General features: G+C 40.5%; 1 protein-coding gene across 2 annotated transcripts in view; it reads left to right on the forward strand.

Moving 5' to 3' along the window:
* The window catches only part of LRP5 (LDL receptor related protein 5), a 180,106-nt gene that overhangs the window by 39,322 nt on the left and 122,820 nt on the right, over positions 1–17,964 (forward strand). For both annotated transcript variants that reach the window (XM_075712080.1, XM_075712079.1), the window contains exons 3-4: positions 14,091–14,288; positions 17,751–17,947. In XM_075712080.1, coding sequence (XP_075568195.1) covers positions 14,091–14,288; positions 17,751–17,947 — 395 coding nt within the window. The remainder of the gene's footprint in view (positions 1–14,090; positions 14,289–17,750; positions 17,948–17,964) is intronic.

The raw sequence follows: 17,964 nt of genomic DNA on the forward strand, positions 1-17,964 counted from the left end.
ATGACACTTTTAAAGAGCGCTTCATAGTTTCCACACTCAACCTACCTTCCTTCTTTAAAGGCAATGCTTATCTGAAGGTTATAACTTGAGATCTTCCCCAACAATCATTCAGAGCATTTCTAAAATTCCTTTCTTTTAAGACATGCCGTGAGAGACTATTGCAGATCATCTATGGGTCTCTACTCTTCCCAGAGCTAGTGAAAATGATTAGTTGTACAGGATTTTCTGGTGCTCTGGGACAATATCATAATTAAGAGGCAGCTGCTTAATATGCAACATGCTATTCTCTCCCATACACCTTAAAGCTTTCTTGCTGGATCCACTATATATTCTAGGAATGAAAGGAGGCAGAATATGTGATACCAATTATTCTGCTTCCCTGAAATTAAGCATCAACTAGGCAGACAGAGGAGAGTAGAAAACAATTTTCTGCAAATTCACTGACATTCTGTTCTGAACATCCAGATCCCAGACCTGGTTATGTGAAACTGAGTTTATTTAATGGAAGACATTAGGCTAAAATCCTTGGCACTGTTTTGGAGAACGTTAGCATTATATACATGATATACATGCTTGCTAGGTGGACTGCTGGTGGAGGGATTCGGCAGTGTTGGTGTGTTACTAAGTTTGAGTTCGCAGCTTTTGCGTAAGTATTTCTGTGTTTTCAGGACAGCAACTTCTAACAAAACTTAAGTTAGTGTATGTAAAGATTTTACTCAAGCCCGGCTAAAGAGATAGCTCAAATTCTGTGCAATGCAGTGAAAAGAACCTAAATATCATGAACATTGTGTGAAGAAGCATGAATGCATTCAGAAGCAAGTCCTTATTGTGTGTCGAGGTGAGCAAACTTCAGTTTCCTGAAAAGACATTTTCAAAAGAATCTGTGAATGCATAGCCCTAACAAATGAGTTAATTCTCAGCCCTGTAGGGAAGGTCTTAGACCTAAACAGCCTAGAATGTATGTTGACAAGAGTCATTAAATCTAGGACCTCTAAATCTAAATCTCAAGGCTTGCTACCTTCAACCTGTAACACAGGGCTCTGATTCTGAGATGCTGTAGCATACCCATAATCCTCATTTCTGATTTTCATTTCTAAGTGCTAATGAAGAGTTAGTTCACATGAGTAAAGCCTACAGTGTATTAGAAACATGTACTTCGGTTCATATAAATCTTGAATTTGTTCCTAGTTGTGTGATGGCTGCTGCGATATCTTTTGGAGCAAGCTTACTGTTCAAGTTCAGGCTGCATTTTCTATGGTTTGGCTTATTCAGCAGACAGTACTGCTTGAGAAGTTTCTGCCCCCTCTGTTTGCTGAAGCACAGAGCTGAATCAGGCATCTGTGAAATGGTTATTTTAAAGAAAAAATAAAAATTGATTGCCTCCAAAAAAACCATGCTGTCTTGTGGGTTTTTGTGTGTGTGTATATAACAGCAGTCCTCACTTTGTAGTCCCTGGCGTTGTTGAATCGGCCATACTTGAGCTGGCATGCTAACTCTGGTGGGGTTTGTTGAAATGATGTTCATGGACGAGGAGAGTAAGGACCTTTGAGTTGGTTTGATTGGCTGAAGGAAAGCTGCAAATTTCTTTCTGCATTTCCTCCCTCATTTTAATTCTTAAAATGTCTTTCATGACGTGGTGTGGGTCTGTTGGGCAGTGGCATTGTCAGCACACTAGCGCAGAAACCGACTTCATTTATGGAGCAGCCTTCCCCTTTTGGAATAGCAGAGGCCAATTTTGGGGAAGGAAATAAGATGCAAATTAGAAAACAGCAATAAAAAAAATTATGAGTACAAAGGATAAAGCTATTAATCATTAGTTTTGGCATTCTGCAGAATCGCCATTAGTTTACAGGTTAAAACAAGTCTAATCAGGTTCTGAACAGCATTAGGGAAGTGTGTGCCATAGCCCAGCCTATCCACCGCTTCAGGTTGCTTATGGCAAATTAGCCAAAATCTACAAGCAATGATGGTCATTGACCTAAGGTATAATTGGCACTGAAGGAAGGAAAGGATTGGATGACTAAATATGACAAGTGGGATATTCAAAAATGGATTTAGAAGGGACAGCTATCAAGATTAGAAAGCTCTCAGTTCAGAGCCTAAATTGAAAGCCTTGGATGTGCCTTGTTATTAATCCAGTGTTTCCTCAGTGTCACAGCAAAACCATGAACCAGACCTATAGCTGTCTTACTTAACTCACAATTGTGTTTATAGCAGCACTTAAATAAAACTGCAGTGGTGTTTACTGCTGATTCACCAGGACCTTGGTCCCCTACAGTATGTCATGTACTTAAGGTTAAGCATGTTGGCTTTCTGTGTTGAAATCATTGGGATTTGTATGCTGAAGCCTGATCTGTGTGAGCTGCAGTAGACTTGAGGCTTTGATTATTTTGATTTAAATGACTGTGAATAGTGAAATGTTTTTGACAGTGTATCGCCTGATCTTATCTCCTTTGGAATAGTTGAGAGGAGGGGGAATACTGAATAAAAGCTTATGACTGTTACAAATACCGGACAAGAAAAACATCAAATATGGTATGGGTAAAGATTATGCTTCTTAGCAACTCTTACTTTCACTCATGGCTACTCAGTTAAAATGCAGAAGATGCATCGGTTTTGAGTGAAATGTGCTTATTGCTGCCTTGAAAGCTAGAGATTAGTTTATATCCTGTGTGTCCCTTATTTAGTAATTAATTTCAAGTATAAAATTATTTTGAAGTTTTCTGCTTAATTGTTTGAAACACTGCAATGAGGTTGCAAAGTTGTTTTCTCAGAATGTAAGAAAAGTCTCCACCATAAAACTGGTTACGAGTCATATCCAGTATCTTGGAATGGCTGTAATTTCTGGGAGTTGGAAAGCTTTTGATATGTTGTGTGGCCAAATAGCTGCAAATAGTCTCATGCACGAGAAACTTGAACTTCTTGTGGGAAGTGTTATTTACTCTAATTTTCAGATGGATGCCCTTGATTGTGACAGCCTTTCCATAAATGTTTCGTCAGTCTCTTTGGTTATTTCTCCCTTTTCCTGTTCATAGATACAACTATGATTCTGTGATTCTATAAAGGGCATAAATTGTTCAAAGACCATTTGCTTCATTTGAGAGCAGAGCTGCCTATTCAGGGATGGCAGAAAGAAGTGATTCACTCTCCACCCCCTTGCCCCCCCCCAACCCCCACTCTCCACCCCCAGCTGGAATTGCATGGGGAAGAGGTGGAAATGTGTAGACTTCCTTAGTAACCCCATTGGACTCACTCCCCTGTTAGCACTCTTTTTTTTTTCGCTACAGGTTCTGTGATTCCTCGTATGCTGAGTCCTGGAGACTGAGGCTTCTTTGCCCTGTACACATTTAGTCTTCACAAGTAGTTTGGGAATTATGGTATTCTTTTCTTTTTGATTTCTACAGCATTTCTTAAGGGAACGGAGCAACAGGATGGTTTTGGTTGTCTTAGTGCCAGTGTGTGTTGCATTGGTTTCTCAGGTGAAGTCAGGAATGTAGCTTTGGTCTTGTAGCTTTGGATCTGGGACCAATGATGGTGGAAGCTGGGGTTCTCTTTGATTAGAGGACTTGATGGATGCAGTTTATAGCTGCACAGAGGCAGTGTGGAAATCATGGCATATATGACACGTTGTTCTGGCTGGACTGGCACCATTCTGTTTGTCATGAATGGGTGGCTTTGGTTTAACTCAAAACACATTTCTATTTTTGTCATGTAAAATTAAGCAATAGTATAAGCTGAAGTAAGAATTTTTCCACATAACCTATTGAATGTGTACTTAAACAGGGTTTTGTTTGTTAAATTGTGTTTAAAATTATAAGAGTGTAAATGAACATGCTTAGATTGCATGCCCTGACAAATTATTGGCTGTTGTTTGAGTGTACTGTTTTCCCAAACATTGAGTTAAACTGCATCAGCACACTGAAATAGATAAAATGCATTGGCTTGAGCTAAATGTTTAAGGGCAGTTGTGAGATCTGTGGGTAAGAGCAACCAACACCTTACTTGCACAATTGAATTACCTTTGTTCAATGTGTTTGCTGGACCCCTGTCCTCCACTAAGTCAGTACATAATTTCTTGGACTGTCCTGACATGCTTTAATCCAGTGTTCCTTATGGAAAGAGGAAAAAATCTAGACTTAACTTTAGGTAGAGGTAGTTAAGTCAGAGGTTAAGTCATGACTGGGTCTACCTGTAAACAACAGTGGGTGGGAGGTATCTCACAAGTTGGTGGAGGGTGAGTTCAACCGTTCATTCTGCACCTTTTGATAGGAGGATCCCCTCGCTTTTGAGTTGCTGCAGTGCCTCTTAAAGTGGCTTGAATGTAGTGAGATTTGGACTATTTTTCCCTTTCCCAAAATAAATCATGTTTTTTGAAAGAGAAAGAGGACCTGAAGTCAATGGGTTCATTGACCCCAGCAATATGCCCTTGCTGCAAAGCAAGCCAACAGCATCCTGGGCTTCATCAGAAGGAGTGTTGCCAGCAGATCAAGGGAGGTGAGCCTTCCCCTCTACTCAGTGCTGGTGATGCCGTCCCTGGAGTACTGTGTCCAGTTCTGGGTTCCTCAGTACAAGAGAGATGTGGACATATGGTGTGAGCCTAACAAAGAGCCACAAAGATGATTAAGGAATTGGAGCATCCATCATAGAAGGCAGGGCTGATTGAGTTGGGATTGTTTCCCCTGGAAAAGAGAAGACTCAAGGGATCTTGTCAATGTGTATGTGGTGTAAAGGAGTAAAGATGATGGAGCCAGACTCTTCTCAGTGGTATCCAGTGAAAGGACTAGAGGCAATAGGCACAAACTGAAATAGAGGAAGTTCCACTTAAATGAAAGAAAATACTTCTCTACTGAGAGGCTGATGAATCACTGGAACAGGTTGCCCGGAGAGGTTGTGGAGTCTCCAACCTTAGAGATACTCAGAACCTGACTGGATGAGGTCCTGGGTAACCTGCTGTGGTTGACACTGCTTTGAGTGGTGGAGTTGCAGGAGACAATCTCCAGAGGTCCCTTCCAACCTCAGGAATTCAATGATTCTGTGAAAAAGCAGCATTTTTGGTGCAAGGCTCCTGACCTCATGAGGTCCGTTCCCTACCTTGTTTTCTGTGACTTCCCTGACTACCCTAGAGTGGTGGTATAGCTGAGTTGCTTGTGAAGTGCTTTCAATATGAAACAATTTCTTTATATATAATATTTCTTCATCTCTCCTTCAGAAATTTCTGGGAAGAAAAAGTTATATTGCGTTGTCTTTTGCACCTTATCTAGTGACCATAAGGAGCAGTTATGAGGGCTCATTTTATCTTCTTATAGTTGTTTTTCTGTTTTCTGTAGAGTTTTTGCATACAAATGTGCTGGACATTCTTTTAGAGGGGGAAGTGCATAACACACAAAGCATGTGCAACTCCTTCCCTCCCCTGCCCCCCTGAAATCCTACCAGTGCAGTTTCTTTTTCTCAATGTATCAGAGGTATTTGCAGTAATAATACATTCGAAGTTGAAAACTCTGTTCCTAACCCCCCGAACAGTGTTGCAAGTATCTCCTTACTGCTGCCCTCCTTCTCTAGCATAATGTGTTTGGAAAGCTTCTTGAGTCCCTCTGTCCAAGGATTCTTCAGCTTCATGGTGTCACGTAGCCTGACTTTTTAACAGGCTGTTGAAGCTGTATTGAATGCATGCTTGTTTACCTTTGAGAAATCACTAGGGTGTCCTACTCCTTTCCATATGGGTAAGCAGGGAAAGATGTGCTCTTTCCTTGCAAGCATTTCATTGCAATAATATTTGAGCATCCATCAGTTGACAGGCAGTTATGTTTTTCCTCTTTGTTCTCAGCTGCCAAATAGTATACTATATATATGTAATGCATATATTTTAAAAGAATAAACCTGTCAGAATAAAAGACATTGTAGGAAAACTGTATTGGAGAAGGGTGGTTCTTGGGGGTTTTGTTTGCTTTGCTTTAAATACATGTCTTTGAATACAGTGTGATTAGTTGTGATGGTTACCTGCTGTGGCATATTTTGAGGTTTGATGTAATATTTTTTGTCAAGAACATCCAGGTCTCCAAGTTCAGTGCTTGGGGGGGCGGGGGGGAAGAGGTAATTTGAGTCCATAATTTGCAGCTTAATGCTGTGCAAGATAGCCATTCTTTTCCCTTCTGCAAACAATTGGTGCTACTTAATTTCACATCTGAGTTTTTGTAACTTTAAAGGTGGGATGGGGGAAGTAAGTTTTAAATGTGCAGGAGTCTAAACTTCATGGCAATTTCCTGTAAACTCCTGGTTTGTGCCTTGGGCTTGTATAAGTTCGAAAACGTTGAAATTGGAGAAGTTTGGGCTGATTTACATCATCTGTACAACTGGCCCCTTTTATGTAAGCAGGTTATGTAAGGTTTGGCAATCATACTGCATTTCGGGAGGTGGAAAAAGCGTTTGGGCAGTGTTGGCTGCTTTTTATTATGTCCATGATACCTTCCAGCCGGGATGGCTGATCAGCTGCTCTTTGAGGGCATGGCGGTGATTTCTAATCTTTGCAAAAATGATGATGAGAGATGAAGCTCCAGGAAATAAGAAATGACCTGCAGCTTTAGAAATATGGTCTTCATCCTGTTTTTGCTCCTGCACCTGGAATTTTAAAATGAGTTAAGCAGGGAAAAAAAAAAGGGGAAAAAAAAAGACTGCTGGGGTGCAGTTTACCAACTTTAAAATCTGTTTATTTTTGCAAGGTGGCTTTCAGGTCCATTCTTCTGATAGTACTGAAGCACCATTTAAGCCCTGATTCAATGTGGTAATTAAGTATATGCCAAAATCCAGTGACTTGCTGACTGCAGTTGAGCTGCATTTGTTTAATTGCCTTCTGACTAGAAAGCTTGGTAGCAAAACTTGCAGCTACTGTGCTTACTAATGGAGCAGTAACTGAATTTTATGAAATCTGTTGAGTCTGATACTTCTGGCTACTGGATGATGGACTGGATGGACTGTTAGTGGTTGTGTGTTCAGAAGGAAGTACACATTTACAACTTCTCCCTGATGAAGCTTTGACTTTTGCTCTGCTTTGTTCCTGCTGGTTTCTTTGGTGTAGCAAAGTGCAATTCAGTTTAGGGACAGAATTGGCGCAGTTGTTGTGAAATTATTATATGTTAATCTCTTCTCCCCCCTGCCCGCCCTTCCTTTTTGCCTTGAAAGTCTGGACTTAGAGGTTAAAACCCAGTAAGGGAGAAGACACTTAAGCATCTCTGAAGAACTGAATAAAGTAACCCAAGAGTTTGTCCCAGGGCTGCTTTTTGTTCAGTGCTTCTCTAGTGCTGTTTGGTTGGGGTTTTTGCAGAGTGTTGATTTGTGATACCTGCTTAGCAGTGAATTTTGCTCACAGTGGCTTTTATTTTTTATTAGCTCTTTAGGAATTGATGTTTTCATTTTCTCTTATAGCCTCAGTGCTGTTACACTTTTATTGACCTGTTGCAGTGCAGGTGGGATACAAAACTCCTGGGATACCAAATCTCAGTCCTAAAAATGTGATTGATCTAATGTGTACTAAGATACCAAATACTGGTTTTGATATTTTTAACTCCTTACAGTTGTTATGGTATGCTCTGGCCCAGGAATATTTAAGACTGTGTAATTTACATTTTAAAACACCAGCACCAGCAACAAAATCAACCAAACAGAAAAATAGCCAAATATGTGCATTAGGCTCTTCATTATTATTCACTGTCTATCTTTTCAACAGGCTTCCAAAACAGGGAGTGTTTAGTAGCACAGGTAGTACTGTACTGAGATTCCTTGCATTTTCTACTGAATTTTCCTGAAACCTTACCTGGGCTAAATATCTTTTTTTTTTTTTTTTTTTTTTTTTTTTAATAGTGAAATGAAAACCATAGGGATTGTTAATGTACTGGACACCAGCAAAAAAGGTTATATTTGAAAAACAAAAAATCAGTCCTGAACAGTCAGCTGTCCCAGATGTCTATACTGTTTCAAAGTGCTTGGGTTTTTTTGAGGTCAGTAAGAAACATGGACTATTGAGCATGTTTAAAAAAAAAAAAAAAGCCTTTTTTTTTTTTTTTTTTCTTCTGCAGAAATAATGTGCCAGTTACCACTCCAGGCTCCTGAATTAGGTAATCTTAAGAGGTTTAAATCTATTAATTAAGGTTAATTTAAATCAGATTGATTTAAATCTGTTCCTCACATATAAACTGTTGCGGTACGCAGACTGATTTTTTTTTTTTTTTTTTTTTCCTGAGAAGCCACTTCGAGCTTTTTGCCATGTTCTCCCCCTGCCCATAAAGCCCCAATGAAAAATATCTGCTGTTTATGTAAGAATTGATCCTGTGTCCCGGGGGCACTTGGAAGATGCAAAGTGTAAGACATAATGTCTACTACTGGACATCACTAAAATGCTTAATTTCTCCACTGTTTTTCCTGTGTGGCTCTTTCTCTGATGAACCTGGCTAATGTAAGCAGATTTCAGTAGTTTTGACAGAAGATTCTTTTTCTTAAATAGATCCATGGGTTATTTCAAAAGTAGGTATAAAACCTTTGGCTTTCTCTTGATAACTAATCACATCAAGGAAGCTTCCCCCCTGCTGCCCCCATAATTTTTATCTTGTGGTGTTACTGTTCCAGTTAAGTTTGCAGTGCTGCTTTAGCTAAGCTTGTATCATTCTTTCCATAGTGACCACGGGTTGTTATTTTTTTTCCCTAGGATTTGTAACTTGCCAAAAAAATTTCTGTCTTAAGATGAATCTCAGTGTAGGATGTCTCAGCCAGGACACTGTTTGTACTTAACTTGGTTTGAACTAGCTTTGTTACTCAAAATAGAGGAGGGTAAAAAAAAAGGAAAGCCTGACACTTTGTGCATTCTTGAAAGTCCCACGCAGACATGCATTTAAAACATAACATTTTAAGGCCTGTTAGAGTCTGATGTCCAATGCTGTGTTGTGCCTTGTGTTGACCAAAAAATGTCAAAACAGCCTAGATGTTACGGTGGGAGAAGAGGGATGAAGAGGTCTGCCCTAGCTAATTGTGGAGTCTAAGGCCCTAATTTGTGAGTGACTTACCCAGGGGGAGCTGGAGAGTAATGCCTCTTTTCCTGGGAAAGTTTCATAGGTGGCTTCAGCTGTGTGGCCACTGCCTTTATTTGTTCCTTCTGTTTAAGCACCACTACTGTGGGACCGTTGGTCAGACTGATCATTTGCTAAGGTAACTAAAAGTTTTTTGATTTTTATTTTCTCATAGAGTGCTAATGTCAGCACCAGGGGTAGGAACCAGGGAAGGAACTGCTCCATTTGACAGCAGCATGGTTTTAAATAGGCTTACATAGACTAGAGCTGCAGCTCCCACTCCTGCTGCAGGAACAGCTGATCTCTTCTTACAGTGATATCCAAAATCCCAGTTCAGTGTATTGATGTGATAAGAGATGCCCAAACCAGAGCTGATTTCCTATAATTTGTGGCAATTTGGCACCTGCTGCCTGCCAAAAGGGTGAAAGCCTGTTGGAAAACAGGAGGAGGTGAAATGGAAACAAGAATTGCTTTTGCCATTCCATTGCTTGGCATGCTTTCCTGTCACGGACCACAGGGGTGCTTTGCAGCATGTGGGGGGAACAAAACTATTACTTCAGTAGGTGGTTGATTACTGCAGAGACTTGATATGTTCTGAAAAGTTCACCAGGAAGATCAGCATTCTGGTTCTCACGGGATTGCAGAGACACCCTACAATCAGGACAAGGTGGTGACAGGGTAATAATAATCTTTTATATGTTGCGTTAAAAAAGTCTTTGAAAGAACACTGCCTGCATTCACACTGTTCTACATGTTGTCTAAATGCATCTTCATCGTGCTAGCCTTTCTTTGCAGTACAGTTACTTTCCTAATACTGTGTAGCTTTAGACCTTTGAATGACGCAGGCATTGATGAGAAGTGAGCTTGGTACCTGTTAACGAGCTGAAAACATAGGGATGTCATTTTCCTGTGGCAAATTAACATGGGAAGCTAAAAGTACTACTTTATCCAGTCTCTGTGTGGCCAAGGATAAACACATACCACCTATGAAATTAGGCAACAGGTGTTTTTGCAGGGGGAGAGACTCTTGAGCTGGAGCTCCTTTAATATCATAAAAAAGCCATGAGCGCCCTTCAGTTTACAGCCTTTTTTTTTTTTTCTTTTTCTTCATCTGAATGCAGTGAGCTTCAGGGCAGGCTGCAGTTTTAATGGGAGGCTTGAGGGAATTTTGCTCAAGGGTAATTCTGGGGATATTTTTTCAACATTTTTATTTTAACCTGCTTTTAAGGTTTAATTTGACTTAGCTAGCTTTGTCTCCTTTGGTTTTGCTTTTAAATAACTGTCATGGGATTTCTGATTTTAATCTAAGCTTCCTTTTAGTCTGCATTTATAAATGCATACAACCTGATCTCCTTCTATGACCTGGTGACCCACCTAGTGGATGAGGGAAAGGCTGTGGATGTCATCTACCTGAACTTCAGCAAAGCCTTTGACACCATCTCCCACAGCATTCTCCTAAGGAAGCTGGTGGCTCATGGCTTGGACGGGTGTACTCTTTGCTGGGTAAAAAACTGGCTGGGTGGCCGAGCCCAGAGAGTTGTGGTGAACAGAGTTAAATCCAGTTGGCAACCGGTCACGAGCAGTGTTCCCCAGGGCTCAGTTTTGGGGCCAGTCTTGTTTAACATCTTTATCAATGATCTGGATGAGGGGATTGAGTGTGCCCTCAGTAAGTTTGCAGATGACACCAAACTGGGTGGGAGTGTTGATCTGCTCGAGGGTAGGATGGCCCTGCAGAGGGATCTGGACAGGCTGGACTGATGGGCCAAGGCCAACTGTATGAGGTTCAACAAGGCCAAGTGCCGGGTCCTGCACTTGGGTCACAACAACCCCATGCAGCGCTACAGGCTTGGGGAGGAGTGGCTGGAAAGCTGCCTGGCCGAAAAGGACTTGGGGGTGTTGGTTGACAGCTGGCTGAACATGAGCCAGCAGTGTGCTCAGGTGGCCAAGAAGGCCAACAGCATCCTGGCTTGTATCAGGAATAGTGTGACCAGCAGGAGCAGGGAAGTGATTGTCCCCCTGTACTCGGCACTGGTGAGGCCGCACCTGGAATACCGTGTCCAGTTTTGGGCCCCTCAATACAAGAAAGACATTGAGGTGCTGGAGTGTGTCCAGAGAAGGGCAATGAAGCTGGTGAAGGCTCTGGAGCACAGGCCTTATGAGGAGCGGCTGAGGGAACTGGGGTTGTTTAGTGTGGAGAAGAGGAGGCTGAGGGGAGACCTTATTGCTCTCTCCAACTGCCTGAAAGGAGGCTGTAGTGAGGTGGGTGTTGGTCTCTTCTGCCATGTAGTTAGCGATAGGATGAGAGGAAATGGGCTCAAGCTGTGTCAGGGGAGATTTAGATTGGATATTAGGAAAAATTTCTTCATGGAAAGAGTAGTCAAGCATTGGAACAGGCTGCCCAGAGAGGTGGTGGAGTCACCATCCCTGGAAGTGTTCAAAAAACGGGTGGACGTGGCACTTTGGGACATGGTTTAGTGGGCATGGTGGTGTTGGACTGATGGTTGGACTGATGATCTTAGAGGTCATTTCCAACCTTAATGATTCCTAGTTTTTACTTTCGTTTTAAATTATCCAGCCACCAAGCCAGGAGGCATGGGGTTGCTACTCTACCCTTAATTGGTTTAGTGGTGGACTTGGTAATGTTAGGTTAATGATTGGACTGGATGATCTTCAAGGTCTTTTCCAACCTAAACGATTCTATGATTCTATGATTTCAATGTATGAGTAAGTGTGGTACTGTCATAGCCATATGATATAGCCCAGAGTCACCTTTGATAGCCAGGTTTTTTTTAATTCAACAGTCCATCTTTTTTCCATCTTCATTCCTGTAGAGGTGGCTTCAGCTGTCCTTTGAATACTTCAAGTTAGTGCAGGTGAGCTGGGTCAGAGAACTGATTTGACCTGACAAAAAATGAGTATTTGGCCAGATCAGTTTCTCAGTCTGATTCACCAGCTGGTTGCACAGACAGTTTCTTTTATGTCTGCTTTTCTCTGGCTTCTGTTGTTTGTTAATAGGTGCTTCCCCACACAGTTTGAGCTGCCACAAATTGCAGCTTGACTTGTTAAGGAAAACCAAAATGAGTGGCAATTTTCATTCATAGGTTGTCCTTTGAACTGGGGCAGCTTAGCTACTGCTGCCACTTCTTCAGGAGCAGTCAATCTATCCTGGCTGCTGGAGCTGAAATTTTTTGGGGAAGGCACCTGGGAACGCGCGTCTGCTGCAGCCACTCTGAGTTGCCTCAGAAGCCTGAGGACTCATCTGTGTGGAAGCTTTACCATTTCAACTAGAAAACTCCTTGTTTTACCCTCCCACTCTCAAGTGTATGTGTATTGTGATACAAGTGAGTCATTTCTATCTGTCTTATCTACCTATATTTTTATCTATATTCCCCTCTTCAGTGGAATAAACATACTAATGATGGTGTATGCTGCTATGATCAGAATGGTCTAAACAGGTACTGTGACTGCGCTGGAACTGGAGGTACAGCTGAATCGAGGTGTAGTATGTACATGGAGATCATAGCATTTTAAGCCTAAGTGAGTTGTGAGGGACATGTGCTGGGCATAACTGTACAGCTGCCTGTTCCTTTTTGGCTGAAATGATGGCTCCAGGTGCACGGGAAGCAGCTACAGAGCTACAGCTGTTTGCGGGAGCATCTTTCGTTGCGAAGGGAAGACCATCCTGCTGAGGAACATGACAGCAATTACAAATGTAGTTCCCACTTCGTTCCCAAAGTGGATGGCATTCTCTTTCATGAAAGAAACCCTGAAGCTTTTTTCCTCTGTATGTTCACAATGCATGTTCATTTACTTCCTCTGTGGTTCCTAGCGTGGTTGCATAGCCAGAGCTGTCTTCTTCAGGGGATCTGTGGGTCTGGGATAATCCAGGTTATGAAAAGTCTGGCTAAGCTTGGGTTCTGCAAGACTGAATAGATGACTCTTTACCGTGCTTTTCTGGAGCTCCAGTGGTAGCAGGACTTAGCTTAGATGTAGCTAAGTGCACTTACCTAGCTGATGCCTGTCTGGCACTGCTGTTGATCTAATATAGCACAATGAACCTGGAGTGCTGGAGAGCCCAGTGCACAGACACCTAATTTTGTTTGAGGGCTCACTCAGGTCAAAGGCTTCCTGGCACAGACCATGCCATAAGTGGCTGTGTTGGCACTGGGAAAGCAATATTGTTTCTCTGACTGGTCTGAGGTAGCTGTGCAAGGGGTTGGCTGTGTTGTTTGCACCCCTGGCATGCCAATTTGCAACCTGGATATATTATGCTGGGTGATGTTTACCAGCTGGGAACTGACTGTCCTCTTTTGATCAGACAATTTCTTTCCTAACTGTACTCTCTCAACTTTTTATGCAGATGTTGTGTGATTTGCCATGTTTTGATCTGGTCCTTTCCAATTGATAAGTGCTGTTAATGTCTCTATTCAGGCTACTTAAATTGCCCATAGGTGGAGTGACAGGGAAACTAGGACACGGACGGGAGGGGAAAAAAGCACCCAAAAATTTAAACTAATGTCATTCTAAGTCTGCACAGATTCATGATTTACTTATTGACAGAAACAAATTTTGGGACACTTGATTTTATTCTTTTCTGTGTACAGACTTGCAAAAGGAAGTTCAGCTATGGTCATTGCCTGCTTGGATAGGTAATTAGTTGCTTCAGAATGTGATTTAGGGCATTAACTTGTAATAACTGGCCATGCAAGGATGATACTCAGTTGTAAATGCTTATGACAATCAGGTGCTGCCCAGCATTGAAAGAGGACGGTAATACATTATGCAGAGGCAATGCTTGTGAGAGATGCTCTCATGAAGGATTGTTTTTGCACCCTCTGGGGCTGTGGTTTGATTGACGTTAATAAGTATGTTAATAAGTTAGTAAGTTAAAGCTTTGGGGATATACATTTGTGTATATACTCCACTTTATGTACATACACTTATGGGTTTTGTAAAAAGCTGTTATCCCTTCTGTTCCTAAAGCTAACCAGGATGTATTGTGATTTAATTTGTGTGCATCTCTGCTTTCTTTTTCAGATACATGTATTGGACTGACTGGGGTGAAACACCCAGAATAGAACGGGCAGGAATGGACAGCAGCACGCGAAAAATAATTGTAGATTCAGATATTTATTGGCCAAATGGACTCACGATAGATCTTGATGAGCAGAAACTTTACTGGGCTGATGCAAAACTGAGTTTCATTCATAGGGCAAATCTGGATGGTTCCTTTAGGTAAGTTTCCTTTAGTCGATAATGTGGTGTATGTTATTTCTCACCTCTTGCATTTGTTTTGAACCAAGGCTTTTTTTTCCAGTAATCTAGAATAATGTCAATACCTTATTGGTTTTTTTAAATGCAATTGTTAATAGCCTTGCAAAAAGTAAAATAGCCTCACATCCTATAAAACTGGTTTTAAAAGTAAGACTGTTTGTATCAGTATTTCACTATAGACTGTTTATAGCCTTCTAGTACAGCAGGATTTTTTATTTTTAGGCTCATACTTGTCTGCAAATAGTTGGAAATGCTTATCCTTGGCCCTAGGCAATCTAACATTTAACTAGTGACTGGGATTTTACAGTATTGTGACTGCATTTTTTTTTTAAACAAGAAATATACATTGATACACACTTGTCCTTGGCCCCATCCAAAGATGTCCTTTGTGGCATGCCTATAAATTAGCCAAATTCAGCTTATTTCAGACTGTGAGTGAGCAGAAAGCAAATTTTCCTAAAGCTTGATAGAAAGCACAGTATGGAAATTTTGGTTGGTGGCTCTTGTCGGAGTGTGCTGTTTAGTTTTGGCTTTTGTAGACACAGAGAGGTGACCCTTCAGACAGGGCAGACCTAGATGTTTGAGATTGCACCTTCAACACCTTCAGTTCTATGCAGTGTTCAATGGACAGGTTGTGTTGGTCCTGAAGGGTGAGTGTCATCTGCCAGTGAAATGTCCTGCTGAGGAGGAAAGTCTGTGCATTCTGGTCTGGCTTTTGTCTTCATATAGTTTAAAATGACATTTTAATTTTCATGATTTCGTAACATTTTAAATGTTTGTGTTATGAAATAATTTTGCTTTGGTGAAAAGCTGGAGGAGTTTTATTTTACGCATGTCTGTGTAATAGAATAATATGCCTCTCCCAAAAAAACCACTGCATTTTCCATAGTGTTTTTCAATTATTTTACTGAGGTGCATTCTGTGCCTGAATTTGACACTCATAAAAGAGGAATAACAATATTGACATCCTTTATAAAATGCTCTTAAGTTCCTTTGAGAACACTATGTAAGAGCTACATAATGGTGGCATTTAGTTAAGTGACAAGTACTGACTGATAGTCAGAAGTGTAGACAAGGTAGAAGGCCTGTACGGAAGGGAGTGGTAGCTCCAAAGGCTGGGTGCAGGTTCATAGACAGAAAGAAAATGCTCTCTCAAAATACAAAACCCAGGAGAGATTTTCATACAACACAACATGAATATATTTCTCTGATTTGGGGGCAAGTGGCAGAGGGTAAGGTTTCCAGACTGATTCTGCAGTTATCATGCATGTACAAACTGTATTAACTTTACTTGTATGTATGTGTAAAAACTTAAAGTTGTAATTGGTAAGTAAAATTTATTTTGCTCATTTTAAGGTAGAGAAAGGCCACCTGAAAGGGAGCAAGCCTTTGAATACACTTATTCCAGCAATCTATGCAAATTACTTTGTGATAGATTAGTACATGTCTACCACCTCCCAAGCAGTTTTCTATTAAACCATAAATGAAACAGTATTTTAGGACAAAATGTATTTTGCATTTAAAAAAATTAGCTCACTGGTGTACACTTTTTACATATTTTATTCAACTGCTGGAGGGTGTAAATGCATGCTCGATGTCAGGATATTTCTGTGCAGGATGCATTCTGGAAATTCCTTGTGTCTAACTGCAGGTGGACTTTCAGGTGTTGTCCAATATAATAGCTTGATGTCATTTAGCTGTGTATATTTCACATTGTTACCATATGATAAAACTTTCTTCTTAAAATGTTATGCATATTAATAAAATGTCATGAATATTGATCTTAATTTTAACTCTTAAAATGAAAATTTTATTTATTCTTTTTTTCCTTCCACTGATCAATGTTGAAACAGAAGTCAGTGAAGTTGGGTCTCTTAGGTTCTGGTGTCAAGGTAGACTTAAATAATGGTTCAAACTAGATGATAACTTTGGAGGTTGCTTCTGTTCCTTAAACAGAGAGCGAAATAAGTTTCACCTAGACTTATCAATAAATAAATCCTATGGGGTTTCAAATGCTTCTACCTGTTCCATCCCAGAATCGCTTAAGAATTCAAATAAAAAGGAAATTTGCATTCTGCATGGTGGATTAATGTTACTGGAGCAATCTGCCTGTTACATCTTAGCAAGCTTCAGTTTGCAAGCACATTGTCTGGAACCATTTCAAGGGATATAATTACAGGAGAAGGAGAGAAATGATATCTAAGAATGATGGAAATAGGGACAATATATAGTGTAAAACAGCTGCTACAATACTAGAATACAACCAGTACTGTTACTAGTAAAGAAGCAACAGCAAAGGTGAAAGTGGAAAGAGAAAGTGAAATCATATTAGCTGGTTTTTGTTTTTTCTTTAATCTCTTCAGTGGAAACAGTTTAAATACAGATCTGAATATAGGTGTAAGAAAAATATGTTCCTCACTTTCCTTCAGGATCATGCTGAGACTGCAGCTTTCTCAAAGTTGTATGATGAAAAATTTTGAATACTGGTTTGCTGTGTCAGAGCACTGGTTTGGAAGGTGTGTGTATGCCTTTGTGTTTGTGCATACATAAAATGAATGAATTTTGTGAAAACTGAGTTCATATTGTTTTGACTGAGGAATTGTCAAGTATGTTTTCACTGACTTGGTCAATGTCTCCAAAACTGCTGAATCTAAATTATACAAATTTATTGCAATAGGTATAAATTTGGGGATCCTGTGAGTTTAGAAAACATGTTGGAAATGTCATGTGTTTTGTGGCTTTCAGTTCAGCTAATAACCAATGTGAAAATAAATGTGTACCCAGAAGAGGTGTGGCTGAGTGAGGTAATTGAAAAGCATTTGAAATATTTCTGATTTATATGAATTATAAATATTTAGTCTTAGAAAAAATATAACTGACCCTTGCTCTACATTTAAAAGGATAATCTGAAAAATATTTGTTTCTGCTGCTGACCAAGTTAAGAGGGGTAATTTAAAGAGACTCCCGTGTCATTTCTTCCTTTTCCTACTATAAGAAAGGACTGAGTGCAACTGAAGTCCTGGGCAAAGATGTCATATATTGCATAGGATGACAAAAAGTAATGCTTTAATTGGAGGAGCACTCTTTGGACCTGTGTTTCCTCCAAAAGGCAGTTGTGTTTGGGTATTTGCACAGCCCTGTTAAGGAACTTCGGTGTGGCCTTTCCAGAGGTCAGTCTGGAACCGAATCAGGTGCTGTGTTGCTATGAAACCCAGTATATTTGTGTCCTTATTGCTATGAAGGGGCAAAGTCTTGTTTTACATTTTTCAGTCTATCACTTTTATCATCAGGTGAATTTCTTGGTCCAGTGAATTTTTTAAAAGATGACGATTCCTATATGTGTTTTTACAAAGCCAGATTTTTTTCTGCGTGGTAACAAGTGGAAGCAATGCATTTTTAATCCTTGCTCCTTCTTTCATCTAGGCAAAAAGTTGTTGAAGGTAGTCTTACTCATCCCTTTGCACTGACATTGTCTGGGGACACTTTGTATTGGACGGACTGGCAAACGCGCTCCATTCATGCCTGTAACAAAAGGACAGGAGAGAAAAGGAGAGAAATATTATCTGCCCTATATTCACCGATGGACATCCAGGTCTTAAGTCCAGACCGGCAGCCATACTGTATGTTTTACTTTTCC

This window comes from Pelecanus crispus, chromosome 6 (assembly GCF_030463565.1).
Source record: "Pelecanus crispus isolate bPelCri1 chromosome 6, bPelCri1.pri, whole genome shotgun sequence".
NCBI classification, from domain to species: Eukaryota; Metazoa; Chordata; class Aves; order Pelecaniformes; family Pelecanidae; genus Pelecanus; species Pelecanus crispus.